Here is a 22,537-nt window from a genome sequence, read left to right as displayed (position 1 = left end):
TGGTGTCACTGGCCGTCAACTGGGAAGTAGCACGTGGCCAGTTCTGAGTGCCACCGAAGGGAGGTTCCAACACCATTGGAGGCTAAGGAATGACGAGGGGCGTGGGCACGGGATGATAGCCATGAGAGGGAGGAAGGTGGAAAGGAACGACAGGGACAGAGAGCACAGAGGTTCCCTGGGCAGGAGAGGGCCTCTCCTCAGCCCCTGATGGCTACCATTACCCTCACCCCAAAGACTGCACTCCAGCTGCCCCTGAGCAGGGCACCCCTGGGCATCGGACAGGAGCATCTGGCCCCCCCTGGCCCAGTGAAGGTCATGAAACATAGCATGTCTGAGACACATGGCCACCCTCAACGGACACTGTGCAGCCATTAGGTCAAGGTCCTGAGACTAGGCGCTTGCCTGACTTTCTTCCTGGTCTTTGAGACCAAAGCCCTTGTCCTGGGTTCTCACGTCTGCTTCCCACGGATGTGACTCTGCTGGCTGCCTGCAGTCACAGTGTCCCCTTTACGTCCTGGAGCACCTCATCAGGAGAGGATTGTGAAGCAGGTGACACCTGAGAGGGCGGCAGGGACAGCTGACACGCCCCCCACCCCAGGAGCTGAGGGCTTCGGGACACATTCCTGGGCGGGGATGGGAAAGGCTGCCAGGGCTCCCCAGAGCGGGTGTCTCTCCTGAAAGCACCCGTATTCTTCTTCGCCATCGTGGTCCCACTGAGCAGGGAGGTCACAGCCCTGGATTATTAATTAATTAGTGTGATAAAACTGGTATTTCCAGATGGCTCTGAGCCAGGTGTTAAACCAAACAAACGAGGTCTGTGGAGCAGGGTGTGGACAACACTGGCCCGATGGACCTCATTCCTGCGAACTGTGCTAGGGAACCGCCCCCCAGGGCTGTCCCGTCCCAACTGGCTCCATCCTGAGACGATCTGCAAGTCCATCTCCTCCAGAAGCAGGTCTCTGAGGACAGAAATTGACCCTGGTAATGAGGAGGTTGGTAGGTCACCGTTTGGGGAAAAAAGAAAATAAGCAGCTAAGTAAGACATGCGGTTTCTTCAACTCCACTCCGTTCTACGGCAGTCACTTCCTCAGCCACTTGCTTCTGGGAACGTACTCACTAGGCTGGAAATACCCCCTCTCTGTTGTTCCTTGAAAACAAAGAACGGAAACACAAGAAAAATCCTTTCATTACCTGGTACAGTGCTACACATGGACACAAGACGGGGGGAGATCAAAGCAGGGTTTGTAGTAGCGAACAAAGAGGGATTCATTGACTCAGCTGCAAACAGGCTGACACACAGCAGACAGACCAACCTAGGCCTTTTCTTTTCTTTTCTTTTTTCAAAATATTCTAGAAAGGAAAAAAAAAAGTTTGATTCAGTGAGAGGAAAAATCAACCAGGGACTGAACGGATTCCAATGGATCTGAAATCCACATTTATATTCTTAAAAGGAACCCCGGGCACAATCTCCCCGCCCACATAAGCAGGGGGCCCTGGAGAAAGTTAGCGTTTACCCCCAAGGGATTTCCCAAGAGGGACGTGATTCTAAACCGGCCCAGGTGTCACTTGAAATGTTTTCAACGATTTCTTCAATTGTGAAAGTGGATTGCAGACAAGACCCAGGCTAATCCCTTCTGCCCTGGAGCCCAAACCTACATGCTTAAGGGAAGGTGCTGGTGATGGGTGAGAACTGCCAAGCTCGCGGGATCTTCCAAACCTCTGTCAATTGATCAGGAAAGAGAACTATTTGCAGACACAATGTGCCCCCAGGTTTATAAATTCCTATCATGGGATAAGCAACACTGTTCATTTTCCTCACACAGGGCATTTCACGCACGTTCCCTGACTGAGCTGCCTTGGCTGGAAGCGGGTGTGTGGAGAGGGGACAGGGGTCAGGGCACAGAGGGGGCTGTGACTGAACCCCTCCTCTGCAGGGAAGATGCACGGCTTCTCAGGGGACTGTGCCCCCAGAGAGCCTGCAGAGTCCCCCAAGATTAGGACCCTTGGGTTCCAAACCACATCCCCAGGTGCCCGGAGATGTTCACCGCAACCCATCTCTGCTGACGCTCTGGGCAGAACCCTCTTTTTTTGTTCTAGAGGAGTCTGTCCAGAGTCAGAGTGCTGAGCAGGCCCAGGAGAAACCTTTGCCCATGAGAGCAGATGCCCAGGGGCTTGTGGCTTATGAGCCATCAATAGGTGGTCTGTTTGCTTGTGTGTGTGTGTGTGTGTGTGTCTGTGTGTGTAGAGTGTGTGTGTAGGGTGTGTATGTGTGTAGGGTGTGTGTGTGTATGTGTGTGTGTGTGTGTGTGTGCCGCATGCGGTGTGTGTGATGGCAGAGGGCAGGGGTCACTGTGGACTGCGGTGCTCTGGGAACCTTCCAAGTGCGTTAGGACTTGTTGGTGCTCCCCAAACAGGAGGATGGGCAGAGCGCTGTTTGAACTGCTGTCAGGAAAGCCCACGCGATCACTCTGGGCAACCAGATGCAGGGAGGTGAGTACTGGTTGGTGGGTAACGGACCCCAGATCCCAGATCTCCTCACCATGAGACACGATGATGTGAGAGTTAGGATGCGTGTCAAGCGCCTCTCAGGCAGCCAGCGCTCCAAAGAGCTGCCAGCGAAGCCCTTAATGATGTTGTGAACTGTGCCCTGCAATATTCTTATTTTAATATTGTAAAATGTTCTTGCAGTAAAAGATTTTATTCAGGCATTGGAATAATCTATCCTTCCTCTCCTCTAGAGACACACAAGGAATAAAGCCCTGAGGCTTCCTTTAGGTTTGTATAGGGTTTTACATTTTGCAAAATACTCTCAAATGAAAACTCATCTCATCCCAGTTACCTACCCACCACTTACTCTCCAGGCTACTGCCCTAACCATTTTGCACCCTAGTTTCTGCTTCTGTGAAACAGGGTTGATTGTTTATAAACAACTTAATAAAAGTAAAGCATCTACACCTGTGTACACAGTGAGTTCCCAGTAAATGTTAAGCAGCCTCCCGAGCTGGTCTCCTGGGCAGGTTCTCTGCTCTGCTTCAGATGTTTGGTCCTGAGGTTCCAGGGTCAGTTGGCCTGGTTGATAGAAGATACCCATGAAAGTGAACCTCAGAAAGCAACCAGTTCAAAAGGAAGAAGGAAGGGAGGGAGGAAAAGAGAGAAAGAGAGAAAGGAAGGAAGGGAGGGAGAGAGGGAAGGAGGGAGGAAGGAAGAGAGAAAAAAAAAGGGAGAAGGAAAGAAGGAAAGAGAGGGGACCAGCCAGAACACGTATGGGAAAGGTAACCAGACCACACATGGCTCTAAGTACAATGTAACATGTTTCCATTTTCCTCTTTGATTTCCTCCCCAGCAGAATTTCCCAGCATATAGAGCTGGGGCCAAATCCAACATCTTACTGTGTTGTCTCTGGCTAGAAGTATAATTGAAAACCATGTACTATGTCCGTATCCAGATCTACTCACATTAACACTATTTCAGAGTTTATGCATCTGAACTCCCAAACAGCACAGTGACTTTTTTTTTTACTGAAGTATAATTGACTTACAATATTATATTAGTTTCAGACGTACAACGTAGTGATTCAAAGTTTTTATAGATTATACACCATTTAAAGTTGTTATCAAATATTGGCTATGTTCCCTGTGCTGGACAACATACACTTGTAGTTTATTTATTTTATACATAGTATCTTATACCTCTTAATCCCCTACCCCTATCTTGCCCCTCCTCTCTTCCCTCTCCCCACTGGGAGCCACCAGTTTGTTCTCTATATCTGTGTCTGCTTCTGTTTTGTTATATTCATTTGTTTGTTTTATTTTTTTTAGATTCCATATTTGGTAACATAAGGTACTTGTCTTTCTCTGTCTGACTTATTTTACTAAGCATAATACCCTCTAGGTCCATCCATGTTATTGTAAGTGGCAGAATTTCATTCATTTTTATGGCTGAGTAATATTCCATTGTGTGTATATATATATATATATATATTTATTTATTTATTCCAGGGATGCAAAGATGGTTCGATATCTGCAAATCCATCAGTGTGATACACCACATTAACAAAAGGAAGGATAAAAACCACATGATCATTTCAATGGACATGGAAAAAGCATTTGACAAAATTCAACATCCATTCATGATAAAAACTCTCATTAAAGTTGGTATAGAGGGAACATATCACAATGACTTTTGTAAAGGCATTTTAGTGCAAAATTATATAACATGGGAAATAGGTGTAGTAAGAAATAAACGGACTTAAAAGAATCATGCCTTAGAAAAGTGTTTAACATATATATATTCTGGGAATCAACTGGGTTTATGTGACATGTGTAAGATGAGTTATATATATCCTAAATATTTAGTGACAGAAATGATGAAAAATTATCTCATCAATCTTTTGCCAAAAATTAGAAGCTTCAGTGACCACTCACTTGAAAGTGACTTAAACCCCCAAGACATCATTTTTAATTAAAGTTTTATTTACTAGGATATTCTTGATAGTATTGGCAGAAACAAAACAAGAATTTTGATGTCCTCAGCTTGTTCTTCTAGCTTTTCCTTTAGTATTTATTTTGATTGAAATCTAGTCGATTTACAATGTTGTGTTATTTTCTGGTATGCCCAAAGTGATTGTTATACACCGTTTCCATCATAGTTTATCACAAGATATTGAATATAGCTCCCTGTGCCATACAGTAGGACTTTGTTGTTTGCTTCTAGCCTTTCCCTGATAGATGTTTCTTTTGGTCTGCACCCGGAGTGTCTCCCGCCCAGGAGAAGATGAAGAATGGGTTACAACCACATGTCTTGGGCCCAAGGCACCGCCATTTTCATAGCTTAGTAGACAATTCAGCTCAGCTAAGAACTAACACAGCCTCCCACTCACGAGAGCGATGTCACTGGAGAGTGGCCAGCAGAGCAGAGGTGACCCCAGCAGTGCACCGAGTGCAGCCCACGGCGGCAGGAACCACATCAGCCAGGAGAATTTTTAAGGGCTACCCAGGCTGTAGGACATGCTGGGACTCTAGGAAGGAAGAGGGGCCCTGGGGGCAATCGTAGGATTCCTTCAATTCTTTCCTTCCCTCCTTCCTTCCTTCCCTCCTTCCTTCCTTCCCTCCTTCCTTCCTTCCCTCCCTCCTCCCTTCCTTCCCTCCCTCCTTCCTTCCTTCCTTCCTTTCTTGCTTCCTTCCTTCCTTCCTTCCTCCCGCAAATATGCACTGAGTACTTACAGCATGCCAACCTCTGTCCTAGGCATTTGAGATGTGTTAACAAACAAAACAGGCAAAGATTGCTGCCCATGTGGAGTTTATGAGCGGTGGGAGGGGGGTATGCAGGGAGATAAGACAGTGAGCAGTAAAGAGCAAACAGAATGAGTGATTCACTTGTCTGGTTTGTTATAAAGTGAAAAGTGCTATGGGAAGAGAGAAAGAAGGAGGGAGGACAGAAGCAAGGAAGGGAGGGAGGGAGGAACTGAAGGAGGGATGGAGGGAGGGAGAGAGGAAGGGGAGGGGAGGGAGGGAAAAGAAAGGAAGGCTGGAAGACAAAACAGTAGAGGCAGGCAAGGGTCAGGGAGCACCTGGGCCAGTCTGGGGAGAAGGGCGTGGTTGTGACTGGGAATAGAGAGGTAGCCTCTGAGCAAGGGCTTGAAGGAAGTGAGGGCGTGCAGTGTGAAGCTGTCCAGAGGGCGAACACTCCAGAAGGAGCAGGCAACAAAGAGCCCTAAGGGTGCAGCACATCTGAGCATTCCCTGGAATAGCAATGAGGCTGGATGCCCCGAGGGTTCCAGGAGGAGGGGCCTCCCCAGAGGGCCTTGCAAGTCACTGCAAGATGTGAGCCCCTGGGGGGCTCAAGATGTGAGCAGAAGTTTGAACAGAGGAGTGACATGATGTGACATATTTTAACAAGGTCACTGTGGCAGCTGGGCAGAGAACAGACTACGAGGACAGGTGTGACAGCCAGGAGACCAGCTGGGAGGCTAGGGCAGGTGGGAGATGATGGTGGCCCAGACCAGGGAACAGTGGAGGAATGCGAAGTGGGTGGTCAGTTTCTCATAAATTTTGAAGGTGGAGTCAGATGATTCCTGATGCGTGCACGTGGGGTGTGAGGGAAAGAAACATCAAGGGCGTCTCCTGAATTTGTGTTCTGAACAACTAGAAGAATGGGTGGGATATTAACTGAGGTGGATAGCACAGCATGGAGACGGTTTGGGGGAGGGGGGGAGGGGAAGGGTAGTAAAGCAGAAGTTGGTTTTGATCATGTTGAACTTGGGATGTCTATTAAAGATCCCAGTGGATTGTCAAGGAGGCAGAGGCCCTAGGGCCCTAGTGTTGAGAGTCGAGGAGAGGGCTGAGCTGATACTGAAAACTGACGTGATACTTCATGTCTGGGTGAGACCCCAAGAACACAGGAGTGGACCAAGGATGGTACCCCGGGATCTCCAACACTGAAGGGTTGGGGAGGGAGGAGCCAGAACCTGAGAAGGAGAGAGAACAGGGAGAATAGAGGAAAAGTGGGGCAGAGATGGCAGAGAGATCAGTAGAAAAAAAAGAGTGAAGGTGGAAAGGTCAGCCCTGAATCAAACGCTTCTGAGGGCGCGGATCAGATGGGACCTGAGAACTCACCAGCTCCCTTCTGGGGCTCGGAGCCAAAGATCATTTTCATACCCTTGATTGTCCTTCCTGGGTTGTGCAAGCTCATCCCTAGGGTTCATGCCTGGTTTTCGTCAAGGGAGTCCATCAAGTTCAGTGTCCAACGTGGTGAAAACAAGACTCAAGGAGAGGAGCTTATTTATTTAGCCTTGAGCTTCGAGTACAAAATGCCCCAGCCCAAGGTTATCGCAAAGAGCTGGAAACAGAAAGCCATTGCAGCCATCACATCCCCAAGCAGAAAGGCAAGTTCACCACCCCCATTTGTAAACAGAAAGCCACCAGCCTTCAAGACCCGATAAGGCAAGGTTGCTTCCACTTCACGGGGTGGAGGTCGGGAGAGCTGAGCTCCACGACACCCTGATAAACTACAGATGCGTTAACAGTCGTTTCTTTCAAAACCAAATAAAAGCTTCACTCAGATGGAAGTAATCTACAGGTACTGATGAAAGAAAAGCCTAAGGAAATATATTGCCCTCAAATTCTTCCTGAAGCTATGCGGTGAAACTGTTACTCCCGCCTGGGGGCCAACATCCTCTCCACCTGCCATGTGGCAAGTTCCTTAACTTGTCGGGGTCTCCATTGCCTCCCCTGTAAACTGGGGGTGATAATGTTCACTGCCCACTGCTGCTTAAGGATTCAATGAGATAAAGTGTGTAAGAGCCTGGCATAAGGCGGCTGATGAATAGGAACTATTATGATGGTGATTGTCTGGCTTTAAACACTTCCCAGGAAGATAAGTTTCGCCAGAGGTCCTCATCCCCCAAGCCCCCAGGAAGCCCGGAAGTCCAGTACTGAGAGCTCTGGATCCACCCTCCCTGATCAAAACCCCTGAGTGACTCTTACGGGAGGGTAACCCAGGTGAGAACACCTGGCCCCCCGGTGTGTGGGAGAGGTTGCTCTTGACCTTTTCTCCTCTTCATGCAGGGAAGTAAGGCCCTTTGCAGGAGTTTGGCTGGCTGAAGGGAGCTCCTGAGTGCACTGCTGGCTTGTGATTCAAATCCTATTCTTGTGGTTTAAAAACAAATAGTTACCATCTCACTCTGTACACAGGTCCACATCCTGCTCTTTGCCCGGAGGCAGAAGTCTCCTGCGACTTTCTTTTTCAGGTGCTTTCTTGTTGGCTGTAGGCTCGGCCCCCATCCACCTGAGCGGGAGAGGCCCCAACCTCCCAGAAAAAAGCAAACAACTCCATCCTCCAGACCCAACCCAAGCCAGTCAGCCTGGCCGGGTCCACCTGCCTGGCTAACTCAGGGACAGGGCACCACACCCGCCTGCCACAGGTCTTTAGAAAGGGATTTCCTCCACAGGACGCCATGGGGCACAGGTATGTCACCAGGGCAGGAGTGTCAACACTCCAAACGCAGAGTATACGTTGAAAGGGTTTCTGGTAAGTTTTTTTCTTTTGCGGTACGCGGACCTCTCACCGTTGTGGCCTCTCCCGTTGCGGACCACAGGCTCCGGACGCGCAGGCGCAGCGGCCATGGCTCACGGGCCCAGCCGCTCCGCGGCATGTGGGATCTTCCCGGACCGGGGCACGAACCCGCGTCCCCTGCATCGGCAGGCGGACTCTCAACCACTGCGCCACCAGGGAAGCCCTGGTAAGTTTTTATAATGGTATAAATGAAGTTCTACGTTTTTAAATTTAAAAAAAATGTTTAAACATGGTTGAACCTGTATTTTTCTATCCCATCAATAATAATAATCATTGATATTCATTAAAATAAAAGCTAGTGACTATCAAGCAATTAAAATGTGCTAGCTCTGGATGAAGTGATTGGCATTTGTTATGTACTAATTTCATCGTCTCCAGTGAAGTGGGTTTTCTCTCCCATTTTACAGATAAGGAAGGTAAGGCAGTGTGAAGATGGGACATAGTAGAGAATCCTGCGTCAGGATTCAGTCCTTGTTGTGGGACCCGGGGCATCTCCCCTCTCTCCTCAAGTAACCCTTCCCACACACACCCCCACCATCCCCACCCTAACCCAGGCTAGACCCCTTCCCCTCATCCCCGCCCTACCCCTCCTCGCCTAAATGAAAGAGCTTGGCGAAATAATCAGGATACTGGGTTCTCAGTTGTTGAGCGGTTTTATTTTTCACCTCCTGCCTCCTCTGCTTCAAGAATCCTTCCTCAACGATTGCGTTAAGCCTTTCAGTCCTATTCTCGACAGCTGTTCAGACCCAGCTCTGAGCTTTACAGTATCACTGGTCACTGTCTCTTATACACTGCGCCTTCCTTTTCTTGAATTCCTCCTTCTAATTCATTTTTTTCCGTTTGGTTGATGTATTTCATGAATAAGGTCTTTTTCAGAAGTGGCACAGGAAGGCACACCACACTCCCCGTTCCCTCCCAAAGGAAAGAGAATCCTGGTGTTACCGACAGATCCAGCTGCTTACCGCTCAAAAGTCAATCCTCGAGAGAGGCAAAGGTAGGTAGAAAGGAAGCTAGCTTTTAATCAGAAAGACAGCAATCTGGGGGAACAGTAGACTCAGTGTCTCCCAAAAACCACCCCCGAAGATTCTGCTCAGTCATGAAAGCTTTTAAAGGGAAACAAGGGGGAACTTCCCCGGTGGTCCAGTGGTTAAGACTTTGCCTTCCAATGCAGGGGGTGCAGGTTTGACCCCTGGTCGGGGAGCTAAGATCCCACATGCCTCGTGGCCAAAAAACCAAAACATAAACCAGAAGCAGTATTGTAACAAATTCAATAAAGACTTTAAAGAATGGTCCACATCAGGAAAAAAATCTTTAAAAAAAGTGGGGCGGGGGGTGGGAGGCTTCCCTGGTGGCGCAGTGGTTAAAAATCTGCCTGCCAATGCAGGGAACACGGGTTCAAGCCCTGGTCCGGGAAGATCCCACATGCCGCGGAGCAACTAAGCCCATGAGCCACAACTACTGAGCCCGCGTGCCACAACTACTGAAGCCCACGTGCCTAGAGCCCGTGCTCCACAACAAGAGAAGCCACCGTAATGAGAAGCCAGCGTACCTCAATGAAGAGTAGACCCCACTCACCGCAACTAGAGAAAAGCCTGTGCGCAGCAACGAAGACCCAATGCAGCCAAAAATAAATAAATAAATAAATTTAAAAGGGGGGGGAACGGAAGTAATCTCAGTTAATCATTGAGATGGGGGTCAGAGTGATCACCATCCCCCACTGTGTGCAGGCTTGTTGACTCCTTGTGGTCTTTCTTTAGTTGCTACATTGTTCCTACAGTTTGTTCGTGAGACTACTGAAGGGGAAGCTAGGGAAGAGATCTGGCCATCTGTTAATTACTTAGTCTTCATTTCGACTTCTCTGATCTACAGAAAGAATCCAAAAGTTAGGCAAAGTAGGGCTTCCCTGGTGGTGCAGTGGTTGAGAGTCTGCCTGCCGATGCAGGGGACACGAGTTCGTGCCCCGGTCCGGGAAGATCCCACGTGCCGCGGAGCGGCTGCGCCCGTGAGCCATGGACACTGAGCCCGCGCGTCTGGAGCCTGTGCTCCGCAACTGGAGAGGCCACAACAGTGAGAGGCCCACGTACCGCTAAAAAAAAAACAAAAAAAACAAAGACCAAAAGTTAGGCAAAGTATTGCGTGAGCAAAAGATTTGAAAAGTGCGCTACAGTCTAAGATGAGTAGAGTATGGGGGTGCCTAGGTTAAGGTTAGTGACAAGACAGAGAGGCCTGGGGCAGAGAGCTCTTTCCCTCCAAAAGCTGCTCACACTGGGACCAGCCCCGTTCACCTCGGATTGGTTGTTCCACCGCCATTCAGGCTTCTGGAGACACTCCCCTGCCAGCCAGACAGTTGAAACAACTTCCTCTTTATCATTGAAATTCCTGAGTGTCCTTTTCAGTAATTGCACCCAGTATTTGGTGAGGATTTTTGACCTGATGTCTTTAGCTCAAGGAATGTTTGTATCTTTGGTCTTTGCTTCTCCTCGGTCATTTCAGTTCTACCTTCCTGAAACTTGTGACATGAAAGTCAAAGTCCCCTAGATCCCCTTCCCCATAAATCTATCCTTTCGTGGTCCCCACCTCTTCATCTCTTTACTCTGGGGCTGCCAGCCATTCCCTGACCTACACTGAGCCGCTCACTTACACTTCAGATTTCAGCTGTCCCTTTTGCCATGCACTGCCTCTATGAGTTTTTCTTTTATTCTCAAAAATTATGTTTTTATCTCCAAGAATTCTTTTTTGAGCTCCACTCGCATTTTTTTTTTTTTTTTAACAGTAAAATCTCTTATTTCCTTCTTAGAATAGCTCCTGAAATTTCCCTCAGGAGCAAAGTCTTAGAATTCTGTGTTAAGTTCTCCACTGCCCGCTCAGACCAGTGGCTCCCCTTCAGCCGCTGGTTCTCCTGGAGTGTCTGGGAACTTCTCACTGTCTGCACGTATTGGGAAGTAAAAGCTAAGACTGATGAATCTAGGTAGTAGCACAGGTTCTCTCTGTAGCCAGTTTAGTGGGAGTCCTTGGGAGAGGGGAGAATGGGATGGGGGCCGGGTGTCAGCTGATGTGCTTCCTCTTGGGGATGGAGCAGGGGCAGGGTGGGCGCAGGTGCCCAGACCTAAGAACCAGGGCGCTGGGGGTGGTGCTATTTTGAGCCGGGGATGGGGGATGGGCAGTGCCTACCTGCAGGCCACAGCTGGACAGTCACCCTATATGTGACGCTCTGGTGGAATTTCTGAGATTTTTAATGAGTTCTCCCGTAACTGCTCTGGGTTTGCCCACCCCATTTCCAGCGTTTCTGCTGGTGGGATTTTATTGGTTTCTCTGCAGTATCAAGACAAGGGCCCGGGAGCTCAGGGCAGGGGCCGGGCATGCTTGGGCATTCCACTGCTGCCTGGAGCCTTGCTCCCACCTTTGACAATGGCATCCTACAAGGAAATGCAGCACTGCCCTCTCGGTCTCCACTGTCTGCTAGGACATTGCCAGACCAGATGTCCCACATCACACAGCAGGCCACCCAGGGGGGGGTTCTGAGGTCAAGTGCCAGGGTTAGCTGCTTTTTGGAGACCAAGGGCCTTTCTGATTATCTGCCCCTTGGGGTCCTTTGCCTTCACTCCTCCAGCCCCACCCCGATGTCTCACATGGGCTGCTGCACCCTGAGCTTGGGGGGAGGGCAGTAGGGAGGGCATCCTGTGCCCTGAGCTTGAGAGAGAGGGTGGTTTCTGGGGCCCATGTTGCTTTTTTCTCCTGTGCGAGGTGAAGCTGATCTGATTTAAACTGGACGAGCCAGGGGCTCTGAAACTGCACTGGGCACGGGAATCTGCTGGGAGGGGGAGGGGGAGATGATGCTGTTTCCCAGCCGTTCCCCACACCCACTGCAGTCTGACTCACATTTTCTCCTGCCCTTTCTTCCTTATTCTTTCCCCTTCACTCCCTCCCTTTTTCATGCTTTTACTTTTTTCCTCCCACAAACTCATAAATCCACATAAAAGACAGTCCCATTCTCTAAATGGCCCCTGTCAAAACAGATGCTTTTGCAGGCGCTAGCTTGAATTTGTCTTCCTCCAGACTTCTACCAGGAAAGGGAAGCGATTTCAGACGGTGACCGAAGTAAAAACAGCACATTAAAGAAGACTTTCGTGCAGAGAATGAGTTGGTCTGTGACCGGCAACCCACTTCTGAGTTCACCATTCAAGGACTCTGCCTGCATTGGCACGAATATTCATTAATTACGATGATGTAAAAATCACCGAACTTGAAGGAGCTCTGAACTCCAGAGCTTTGCTGAATGCGGCGAAGATTCCACCCTCTCACCTGTGCCATCATAACCAAGTGAGTCCCAGTCTCTTGAATGAGAAATGGAAACCGTTCCTAGTGCAATGGAAAAGAGCAGCGAAGTTGCAGAGGGGGAGAGAGGGCATCCCGACCACACCCTAGAGCCAAGTGACAGGAAGGATGACAGTGAAGATGGACACTCCCCCAAATCCCAGATATACACAGCCACGGGCACAGAGTCTTAAAATCTAAGACAGTATTTTCCGGAAAGGTACAGCATTTCTTGAGTGTCTACTATGTAGCAAAGACTTCCACAAGTGTTGTCCATTTCACCAACTCTAATCATGGTAAGATACACACCTCAGCGGAAAGAACCACTATTTCATGCACCACTGAGAAAAAAAAAATGTTGCCGTTAAATCATCATACGATACTTTCTTAGCACTTAGGTATTTTGTTTAATGCCTAGAAAAGAGGTTTTCGGCCCAATTTAGGTATTGCTATATAAACATAAAATATAGGTGAAATAAGCTGGTAAGTGATTCTTAAAATTTTTCATACTCCAGCCAGCTCTCCTGAATCCTTTTGGGACTCACAGTCATCAATGTCTGTGTTTTTCCCTACAACATCAGTCTCTGTGCTATTAAAGTTTGAAGGGATACAGTTTCCTAAGAGTGGTGTGTTAGTTTCCTACTGCTGCTGTAACAAATGACCACAAACTTGGTGGCTTAAAAACAGCATGAATTATTATTATCTTAAACTTCTAAAGGTCAGAGTCTGACTTGGATCTCGCAGGGCTAAAATCAAAGTGCCAACAGGGCTGCTTTCCTTTCTGGTGCCTCTGAAGGAGAATATTTCCTTTGCCTCTACAACTTTCTCAGGTCACCTGAATTCCTTGGCTTGTGGCCCCCCTCCTCCCTCTTCGAAGCTAGCAACATTGCATCTTTCTGACAGTTCTTCTGTAATCATGGCTCCCTCTGACCACAGCTGGGAAATTGGGATACTCCAGGCTGTTCGCCCAAGCTCAAGGGCCTTAATTTAATCAGGTTTTCAAAGTCCCTTCTGTCATACAAGGTAACTTATTCACAGGTTCCGGGGACAAGGACATGGACATCTTTAGGGGACCATTATCCTGCCACCACAAGGGTTTCCTACTGTGGTCCCCAGGAATCCCCCAGCTCCTGACACCTTTTTGCAAGCATTTATGCTGGGCTTTCTGGACGTTAACAACGGAAGGTTTCAGACAATCCCATGACTCATACACCTTTCTCAAATGATCCTTTAGTGGTTTGGCAACTGAAACGCCCAGGACAGTGGTTTCCACCCATGGCACAGGAATCATAACCAAATGCATGCCTTCTCAGGTGACTAGCATCTGCATCCCGGCTTTGCAGCAGTTACAGTGTGAACGAAGAGAATCATGGGAGCCTAATAAAGCAACAAAACCATGCGATACACAACTCCAGGGGCCGCCATCCATGCTGATCCGATGACAACACACCCCTGGGGGAGGGTGTTTCCTTAGAAACCAAGGCTGAGAGAGCAGAAGAAAGTTGTCTGCGGATGTTCCAGTGGTCTGTGGCAGAAGTCGATCCCAGGTCTCTGGGCTCGCAGTCTTTGGGCCTTCCTTTGGCTGTTACCTCCGCACTCATTCAAAGAGCAGGGCTGGCAGTGGACAAACATTTGGAGACGTCCACGAGTTTGGCAGCCTACCTTTCTAGGTAGAGCCTTGCCTAGGTGGAACCCAGCTGATGTAATATAATACTGATGGGCCTTATTTATCCAAGTGATGTGTTCCTGAAAGTGTACATGGCTTTCTGTAAAGTCATGACCTGTTTTAAATGCACGAGGGAAGGTTGGTATAAGGAAGTCGGAAGTGAGCCCTTACTTCCCTGTGTCCCAAGATCTGCCTGATGAGTCATTTTAAGAAGACAATGTATAAAATAACGACATTTTCGCAACGCGGATGGACCTAGAGATTATCCTACCAAGCGAAGTAAGTCAGAAAGAGAAAAACAAATACCGTATGATATCACTTATATGTGGAATCTAAACTATGACACAAATGAGCATATCTACAAAACAGAAACAGGCTCACAGACAAAGAGAACAGACTTGTGGTCACCAAGGGGGAGGGGGAGGGGGAGGGGGAGGGAAGGATTGGGAGTTTGGGATTAGAAGATGCAAACCATTATGTGTAGAATGGATAAACAACAAGGGCCTACTGTAGAGCACAGGGAACTATATTCAATATCCTGTGATAAACCATCATGGAAAAGAATATTTTTAAAACATGTATATATATATGTATAACTGAATCACTTTGCTGTACATACAGCAGAAATTAACACAAGGTTGTAAATCAATTATATGTCAATAAAATTTAAAGAAAATAAAGAAGGCAACGTGGTTTAGGAAAAAGAACATAGGCTTGGGCAGTTTATGGACCGGATTCATATCAGGTTGGCTAGTTACTGGCCGTGATCTCAGGCTGACCTTCGACCCTGCCTGGGTGCCCATCTCCACGGCCTGAGCACAGGATGCCCACCTTGGAGAATAAGTCAGAGGATGTGAGTTAGAGCTAAGAGCGTCCAGGATGTGGTGGGAGCTCATTGCTCCTGTTCCTCAGCGTCCCCTCATAAACAGGGACATCCGCCACCCCCGCCTCCCACTGTTTGAGGATCAAGGTGAGATGGGATTTGTGGCTCAGCTCTGAAAGTGGACGGGCACCAGCCGCGGGCACACAGAAGCCATGATAACACAGATGTCTGTATGCTGTGTGCTAATGTGAGCCTTATCATCCTTCTACCCTATGTTGTGCAGGTTTAACTTCTCAACATGAAACGCTAAACTCTCCTTTTCAGTGCCCGTCGCCATCATCCTCACGGACTCCTGCCGTGACCTCCAAATTGGTCTCCGTCTCCAGGCTCACCACCCTCAACTCTCCTCCAGTCAGAAGCTGGAGTGGTGTCTCCAAAAAAGAAGTATATTTACAGTCTGTCTGTGGTCTCTGATGGAAGGGGCTGTCTGGTCTTATTGGTCCATGTGGCTCTGGCTATAATGTGGCATCTGACACAGAGGGGCACTCAACGTATGTCTTTTAAAGGAGCGACGTGGATCCGTGGACGCTGTTGGTAGGCTCTCCCCGGCAGGTGTTCCTCTGGAGGTCCTTCCCAGCTCGACCATCCTGTGATCTTCAGAAAATCCACATCAAAGGGGTGGCCCAAGCCCTGTGACGAAGAGCACAGGATCTGAAATCAGAACTCAGATTTTGAATCTGTGCCTCGGTTGTCATCTGTAAAATGGGAATAATAATGATGCCTGTGGATAGGGTTAGTTATTAGGATTATCTGTTTCACTGAGAACCCTGCCTGGTACTTTCCCCACCAACCCATATTATTTTGAAACAAACCTCATTTCATTCGTAAACACGGCAGTATATGCCCCCACTAGATGAGAACTCCACACACACACACGCTCAGCGCCATTATTACATCTAAAGTGTTAATAATTCCACATCATCCAACTAGTGTTCAAATGTCTCTGTCTCATAAGTAACTTTTTCAATATGTTCAAATCGGGATCTAAATAAAGTCCCTAAATTGCAGTTGATTGATAAGGGTCTTGGGACCCTTGTGATCTAGAGCAGGTTGGCAGACTTTGTCTATAAAGGGTTAGGCAGTACATATTTTAGGTTTTAAGGGCCATACAGTCTCTGTTGCAACTACTTCAGCAAATAGGTGTGGCTGTGTTTCAACAAAGCCTTATTATTATTTTTTTTTTCAACAAAGCCTTATTAACCAAAACAGGCAGCAGGCCAGATCTGTCTCCCAGGATACGGTTTGCCAACCTGTGGTCTAGAGGCTTAATGAGATTCAGGTTTGATTTTTTGACCAGAACATTTCACAGGCAGCATGGTGGCCTTCCATCAGGAAGCACAGAATGCTGTGTGCTGTTATCAGCTGTGTGTGCTCAGTGCCCAGATCCATTAATTCTTCAGGGGCTGCAAAATGACAACAGTCTAATTCAATCATTCCTTCACTTATTAGCTGCAATACTTCTATAAAGAGGAATTTCCCTTCATCAGTTATTTGGTTCCACTGAGGCATGGTTTGTACAAAAAAGTCAAAATAATAAATGCTCGATTCTTTTCCTTTCTCTGCCAGTTTTTAAAAACAATGAATTGGGTTCCTCAGCATTCTTCAAAGATAAACAATGGACTTTTTAAAAGAACATTATGAACGAATAAGTTTCAACATAATTGAAGTGTTCTGAGCCATTGCAATTACTACTTTTAATGATGTTTCAATTGTTGCAGCTCTGCCCCAGCTCCTGATAGGACCTCAGGAATCTTTGATAACATCCTTACTTTCTGGTATGACAGAATGTCCCAGGGTCATCTTGTTGGGTTTCTGTTCCAAGCCTGGAGTCAGCCTTCTCCAAGGAGGCCTGGTATAGAGGGAAATGATATTTAGAAACCCTAATTCAGGCACTGGGGATGCTCACGTTTTCTAGGTCTTTTCAGTCAACACAGCAAGGAATCGTTTTTTTGAATTTGAAAGACCTCAGGGATGCATACTGAAATTTCAGGATTATGGGGGCACTGAGCCTCTTCCATCTGACGTTTTATCTCATTTCTTCCAGGCTCAGATTCCAGATCCTCCTGGAAGCTTTGAAAACTAGCAATTCTGGAGCTCTGCCTCAAGGCACAGGCAGGATCCCCAGTGATCCTAGTGAAGAGTCAGGCTTGAAAATGCCAGGCGTGGATGAAGAGCCCAGTGTGCAATGCTGTCAAGGGGGTGGGTAGGGACAAGGATGGAGAACTGTCCACAGGGACACAGCCTGTCAATGTGTGGGCGCAGAGTGGGAGGTGAGGAGTGAGTGGGGGAGGGGAAGAAGTTGGGACGAGGGGTGCAGGCAGCATTTCCAGTGGGGGGGCATCAGAAGCAGTAGCTGCAGAGAGGCAGGATCACTACAGGTTTAAAAAGCAGAGAAGAGGAGCCTTTAACTTCAACTTTCTTAAGTTGCTGAGAAGGAGCCTGGGGGCAGGTGGGACATGAAGCCGCAGGGGAATGAAGAGATGAATCCACAAGCTTCCTCTGGGCTGCAGGTGGCCTGGGTCCCCCTCCTGCTAAGTCTGGGGGGGCCGCCGCTAGGATAAAGGAAAGCGCCCCTCCATCTAGTCCGCAAACGTAAGGACCAGCTCTTATCTTGCCTTTTCCGCCCAGTTGTTGACACAGTGCCTGGTACAAAGGAATCTTTATATATTGAGAAGGACTTAAGATGCAAACATAGAAACCATAGAAAGCTAGTGCAAAACAACTGTTCTCAAAGTGTGGTCTGACCCTTCAGGGGGTCCTTTAGCTCAAAACTCTTTTTATTTCCTTGTTCACGCTCATTCTCTCCTGCCTGTTGGTAGAATTTTCTAGAGACTTCGTAATAGACTGAATGTACCATAGAAGCAGATATGAGAATCCAGCTGCCTCCTATTAAGGCAGAGAGGAATTTGCAAAAATGCAAAATAATGTCACTTCTAACTTTTCTCAGAAGTTAGTTTTCATTAAAATGTTATCGATCTTGTGGTGTGATGGGTTTGTTATTATGATTTTTACATGAATGACTACATACTGTTAAAATGTCTCAGTTCTAGTTCCTCATTTGCTGACTATTGGTAGATATGATCCACATAAACAAAGGCTCTTTGGGGTCCTCAATTTTTAAGAGTGTAAAGGGGGCCTGAGACCAAAAAGTCTGAGAACTGCTGGTATAAAAGGAACTCAGAGCTAGTCCTAAGAGCCAGGGAACATCAACATACGCATCAATGACAATCTTTCTGGCCAAGTGCACCTCGTATTCCTGGAAGGAATCCCTGGTGAGCTCCTTGGGCTGGGGGGTGAGACCCTTCCTCACCTCCTGCTGTCCAGGGACACGATGATGGTTTTTGCTCTTTGCAAGGAGGGAGGGTCCATCTCACTGTAGGGCTTTGGTTTTCCTGAATGGACCAAGGAAGTGTATGGCTGAAAATGGAGGTGCTCAGGCTGGAGGGAGGGAGGGGGAGAAGGGGAGGCTATGGGTGAGGTGAGGGAGCATGGGCCAGTCTGGAGAGGATGCGGGGCTGCTATCAAGGAGTGAGGGGGTCACCTCCTCCCTCCCCACTGCATGGGTCACCAGCACCATGGAAAGTGGCTTCTTTCTTGGAGAAGCCCTTCAAGGATGCTGTAAAGGAAACCCGAAGCCAGCCAACAGGAAGACTGCCACACACGATTTCAGTTAAAACACCTGGGAGGTAAAATGATTGTTCCCCAAATCCAGCCAACACCATAGTTCTGAGTAGGGACCAAGAACTCTAAGACCATTCATAAAAACAGAGACCACAAAGGGTACGGTCATCAGATGCTGTCCCTTCTGCCTGCATCATTTTCTGACACGGCAGCTCTGCCCTCCATTAAAACTGCACAAGTTTCTCTGTGACTATACCTACTGCACTTGTTTACTCACAAACCTAAACTAGCCCCCTTAAAATGAAAAGCTCATGGATACTCATACTAGATGGAGTCTGGAGTTTCCTGAAGGACCAACCTTAATTAGACTGGATTTTTAAAAACTTCTCTTGTGCTGTTTAATTACTAGAGCTAAGGTCTCCAATGTTGCAACTTCTATGTCATGTAGCCCATATGTCAGTGTCCTTAATAAATTTCACGGGCTTTTTACAAGGTTACAGTCTTCTGAGAACTGTCTGGATGTCTTGGAAACCCCTCAAGACTGGACATTGAAGAGTATAAATAACCATTTTTGAAAAAAATTACACTTCTTCTACAACCTTGAATTTGAAATGTGAATATATGAATGTAGTAGTTCTGGGATAACTATGCAGATTTATGGGGAATATCAACTTAGGTTATATCACGGGACCCAACCAGGCCTTTCTCTGTGTGGCTGGGGATTCGTTATAGTTGGGATATAGTTTGGGGAAATGTGATTTATAGTTAAAGCCATCTGAAAATCAATACAGCTGAAGATCTCTGACATAAGGGTCCCTTGCAGAGCTAGACCTGATTCTAAAATTGGGAAGACAGCAATAAAAATCAAATCTTGAGTAGAAGTAACTGGAAGCTACAGGGAGGAGGGAAGCTTTCCTCCAACCTCCCCGCTGTTTGAAGATGGGCTTGTTTTTTTTTTAAAACAGCCAACGCAATTCAGCTGGAGGAGGTAGAATTTTCTACTTCTTGTTTCCGTAGAAATCGATGGACTTTAGCTTATGGAATTGTCTCCCCTGCGTTTCGTATCTAAAATAAAATAAAAACCCTTGTGGCTCGCATTACTGAACGCATTTCTGGGTCTCGGTGTCTGTGGCTAAACAAGTATTAATTAGATAATCCGCGGAGAGCCCGGGGGGAGCGGGAAGCGGTGGGGGGGGGGGGGGGTGGCGGGGAATGGAGGCAGAGCTGTAAATTCAATGGCCCTGATTTTGGATGATGACTGTAACTTGCTGGGTGGACTGAGGGAATCCTGGGGCAGGTGAAGGAGCAGCTACTGGCAGCATCGCATCTGCATTACGGTCGAGCAGTGGGCGGAGAAGCCCAGGCTCAAAGCCAGCTGCGGACGCCACCTCCCCGGCTCAAACGGTGGGCGCAAAGGGAGAACCGAGGCTGGTGCAGCTACAGCAGCCAAGCCCCCTACCTCCCCCAGATTTCTAGAGAGAAGTCTCCAAAGCTCTCGCGTCCTCCCCGGGTTCCCGCAACCCTTGCCTCTCCCAGCCTCCACTCAGACCTCTTCAAAATCACTCAGGGGCCCCCAAAGTGGGGACGGGGGATAGGCAGGAACGGGGCTGGAGGGGGTGGGCACAGAAGAGGCCCCGAGAAGCAGCAGGACCCCAGGAGGCGGGCGGCTGCAGGGCTGCAGGGACGTACTTGGCGAGGGGAGGCGCAGACTCTTTCACTCCTAGAGATGCTCGCGGCTTTTCTGCGTTTCTCTACGCTTCCCTCTGACCCCCACGTCACCCCTGGAAGTCCCCGCCACTAGGGGGCCAGGGAACACCGGCGGGGCAGCCGGGCGCGCGCGGCCAAGGAGCCAGTTGAGGCCCTCGCTGCCCCTTTAAGGGTTCCCGAAACTTTCCCCCCTGGTATCCGATGAGTCTCGTCACATCCGTTGGCCGTGGCAGCCGGGGCGCGTTCCGAGGAAACTGGGGACTCGAGTTTCCCGGAGAAGAGGCGCGGCCCAAGACAAGCGAGGGTGAACAGGGCAGGCCTGGGTGGACCCGGGCGTACCACGCGCCTCGCTTTGACCTTGGCCGGGGAGGAGGGAGGGGCCCGGTCCTTGCGGGGCAGCCGCTGCCCGCCAGAGGGGGCAGCGGCGACCAACTTGCTTAACTTGGCGCGGGCTGGAGCGGCTCCGGCGCCTCCTCCCCGGTCCTCCTCCCGTCCGCCGCCGCCGCCGCCGGCCCCGCTGCGCGCCCAGCCCTGCCCCGCAGCCCAGCGCGCCGCAGAGTCGCTGAGCCGCTGTCGCCGGACGGGACGGGCCCGGCCAGGCGCGCCCCCCGAGCCCCGCCGCGGGCATGGGCGCGCTGGCCCGGGCGCTGCTGCTGCCGCTGCTGGCCCAGTGGCTGCTGCGCGCGGCCCCGGCGCCGGCCCCCGCGCCCTTCACGCTGCCTCTCCGGGTGGCATCGGCCAGCAGCCGCGGGGCGGCGCCCACCCCTGGGCCCGGACCCCCCGCCGAGCCCCGCGCGGACGGCCTGGCGCTCGCCCTGGAGCCCGCCGGGGGTGCAGCCAACTTCTTGGCCATGGTGGATAACCTGCAGGGGGACTCTGGCCGCGGCTACTACCTGGAGATGCTGATCGGGACGCCTCCGCAGAAGGTAGGTCGGTGCGCGCTCACCAGCCCGCTCGGACCGGGCGCCCTGCAGCCGGGGGGCTCTTGGGGGCGCCCAGCTGTGCCTCCACGCAGCTTAGCGTCGCCCCCAAAACAGCTGTCCCCGGAGAGCAGATCTTGGGGACGCAGAGGGGCTCCGGACCGGGAGCCGGGGCGCGCGCACTCGGGACTCGGAGCGGTGGCAGTCCTGGCCCGGGCGCAGCCGGAGGTGTGTGCAAGCGCTTCAGAACTTGTTAAGCTCTCCGTCTCCGTGTGGCTGCGAGGCGAGAGACCTGTAACTTCCCTCTAATGGGATTGCCTTCTGGCGAGCGACACGTCTTTTCAGCGAGGAGACCTTGCGGTGGGCCCAGGGAGCGATGCTGCTGTTACCGGGGGAATCACTTAGCGTTAATATTCCCGCCCCCTACCCCCGCGCTGTCTCATCGCTAAGGAGGCTCGTGGACGGCCTCCAAAGGCGCAGTACCCTTTCAAAGGGATTCTTGCTTTATCTCAGCTCAGAGCAACCCTGCCCAAGGAGACTCGCTCGCTGGCTGCTCGCGGAGGGAGCAGCGTTTCCCCGGCTCCACTTTCCTCTCTCGGAGTTGGCTGGTCAGCTTCCTCTGGGCTGGCCCTGCTGCTTAGCCCCTCTGCGCCGATCAAAGAGTCTACACACGTGTGGGGAACGTGTTAAATGCAGTAAAGGGACTGGGGGAAAAAAAAATGCGCTGAGCCAGGCTTCCGGGTACCAAGAGGTCTCCCAGTGACAAAATAGAAATAAAATCAAACAGCGATCTTATCCTCATTCTCAATTATTAGCACTTTTTGTAGCAAGAAACAAATGTGCCCAGGCCCGGTCATCTTAAGAAAAACAAAATCCCAGGAGTTGGTTTGGCCCCCTCCTCCTTCCTTCGAAACTACCTAATCTGTGAGTTGAAGTCAAGTTTTTCTTATCCATCGAATACGGTGTCTGAAGATACTTTATTTTTAACATTGTCATTTGGGTTTTAATTCAGCCATGATTCCCCCATAAATAGCACATACTCATGACTTTGGTGTAATTCTAATTAAATTATTCAAGACTTTCTTAAGAGGAAAGACATGCCATGCTAATCTCTTTAAAAAAAGAAACTCTACTGAATAACTTCTATACTTGTTTAATTAGTTTAAAAAAGAAAAGCCTTCAAAAATGTATTTCGGCTCAAAACTTTGATTCTAGTTGCCTTTCATCTAAGCCCTGTCTTTGGCATCTCCTCGGGTGGATGGTGGCTGGAGAGCAGGGGGAGGGGGGGTGTGGAGAGTCAGCTGAGGAAGCTTAACTTGACAAGAGGTTGGAGCTGATAAAAGCCACCACGTG

The 22,537-nt window shown here is 49.4% G+C and overlaps 1 protein-coding gene across 1 annotated transcript in view; it reads left to right on the top strand.

Annotated features, from left to right (window-relative positions):
- Positions 1-20,404: 20,404 nt before the first annotated feature.
- The window catches only part of BACE2 (beta-secretase 2), an 86,616-nt gene continuing 84,483 nt past the window's right edge, over positions 20,405-22,537 (top strand). The window contains exon 1 of the mRNA XM_027093251.1: positions 20,405-21,190. Within this exon, the coding sequence (XP_026949052.1) occupies positions 20,891-21,190 (300 nt within the window). The 5' untranslated portion in view covers positions 20,405-20,890. The remainder of the gene's footprint in view (positions 21,191-22,537) is intronic.

Source organism: Aethalodelphis obliquidens, unplaced genomic scaffold (genome assembly GCF_003676395.1).
Source record: "Aethalodelphis obliquidens isolate GAN/ISIS:26980383/991018 unplaced genomic scaffold, ASM367639v1 scaffold1, whole genome shotgun sequence".
Classification (NCBI taxonomy): domain Eukaryota; kingdom Metazoa; phylum Chordata; class Mammalia; order Artiodactyla; family Delphinidae; genus Aethalodelphis; species Aethalodelphis obliquidens.
The sequence above is the reverse complement of the archived record's forward strand: the minus strand, read 5'-3'. Positions and strand labels throughout refer to the sequence as shown.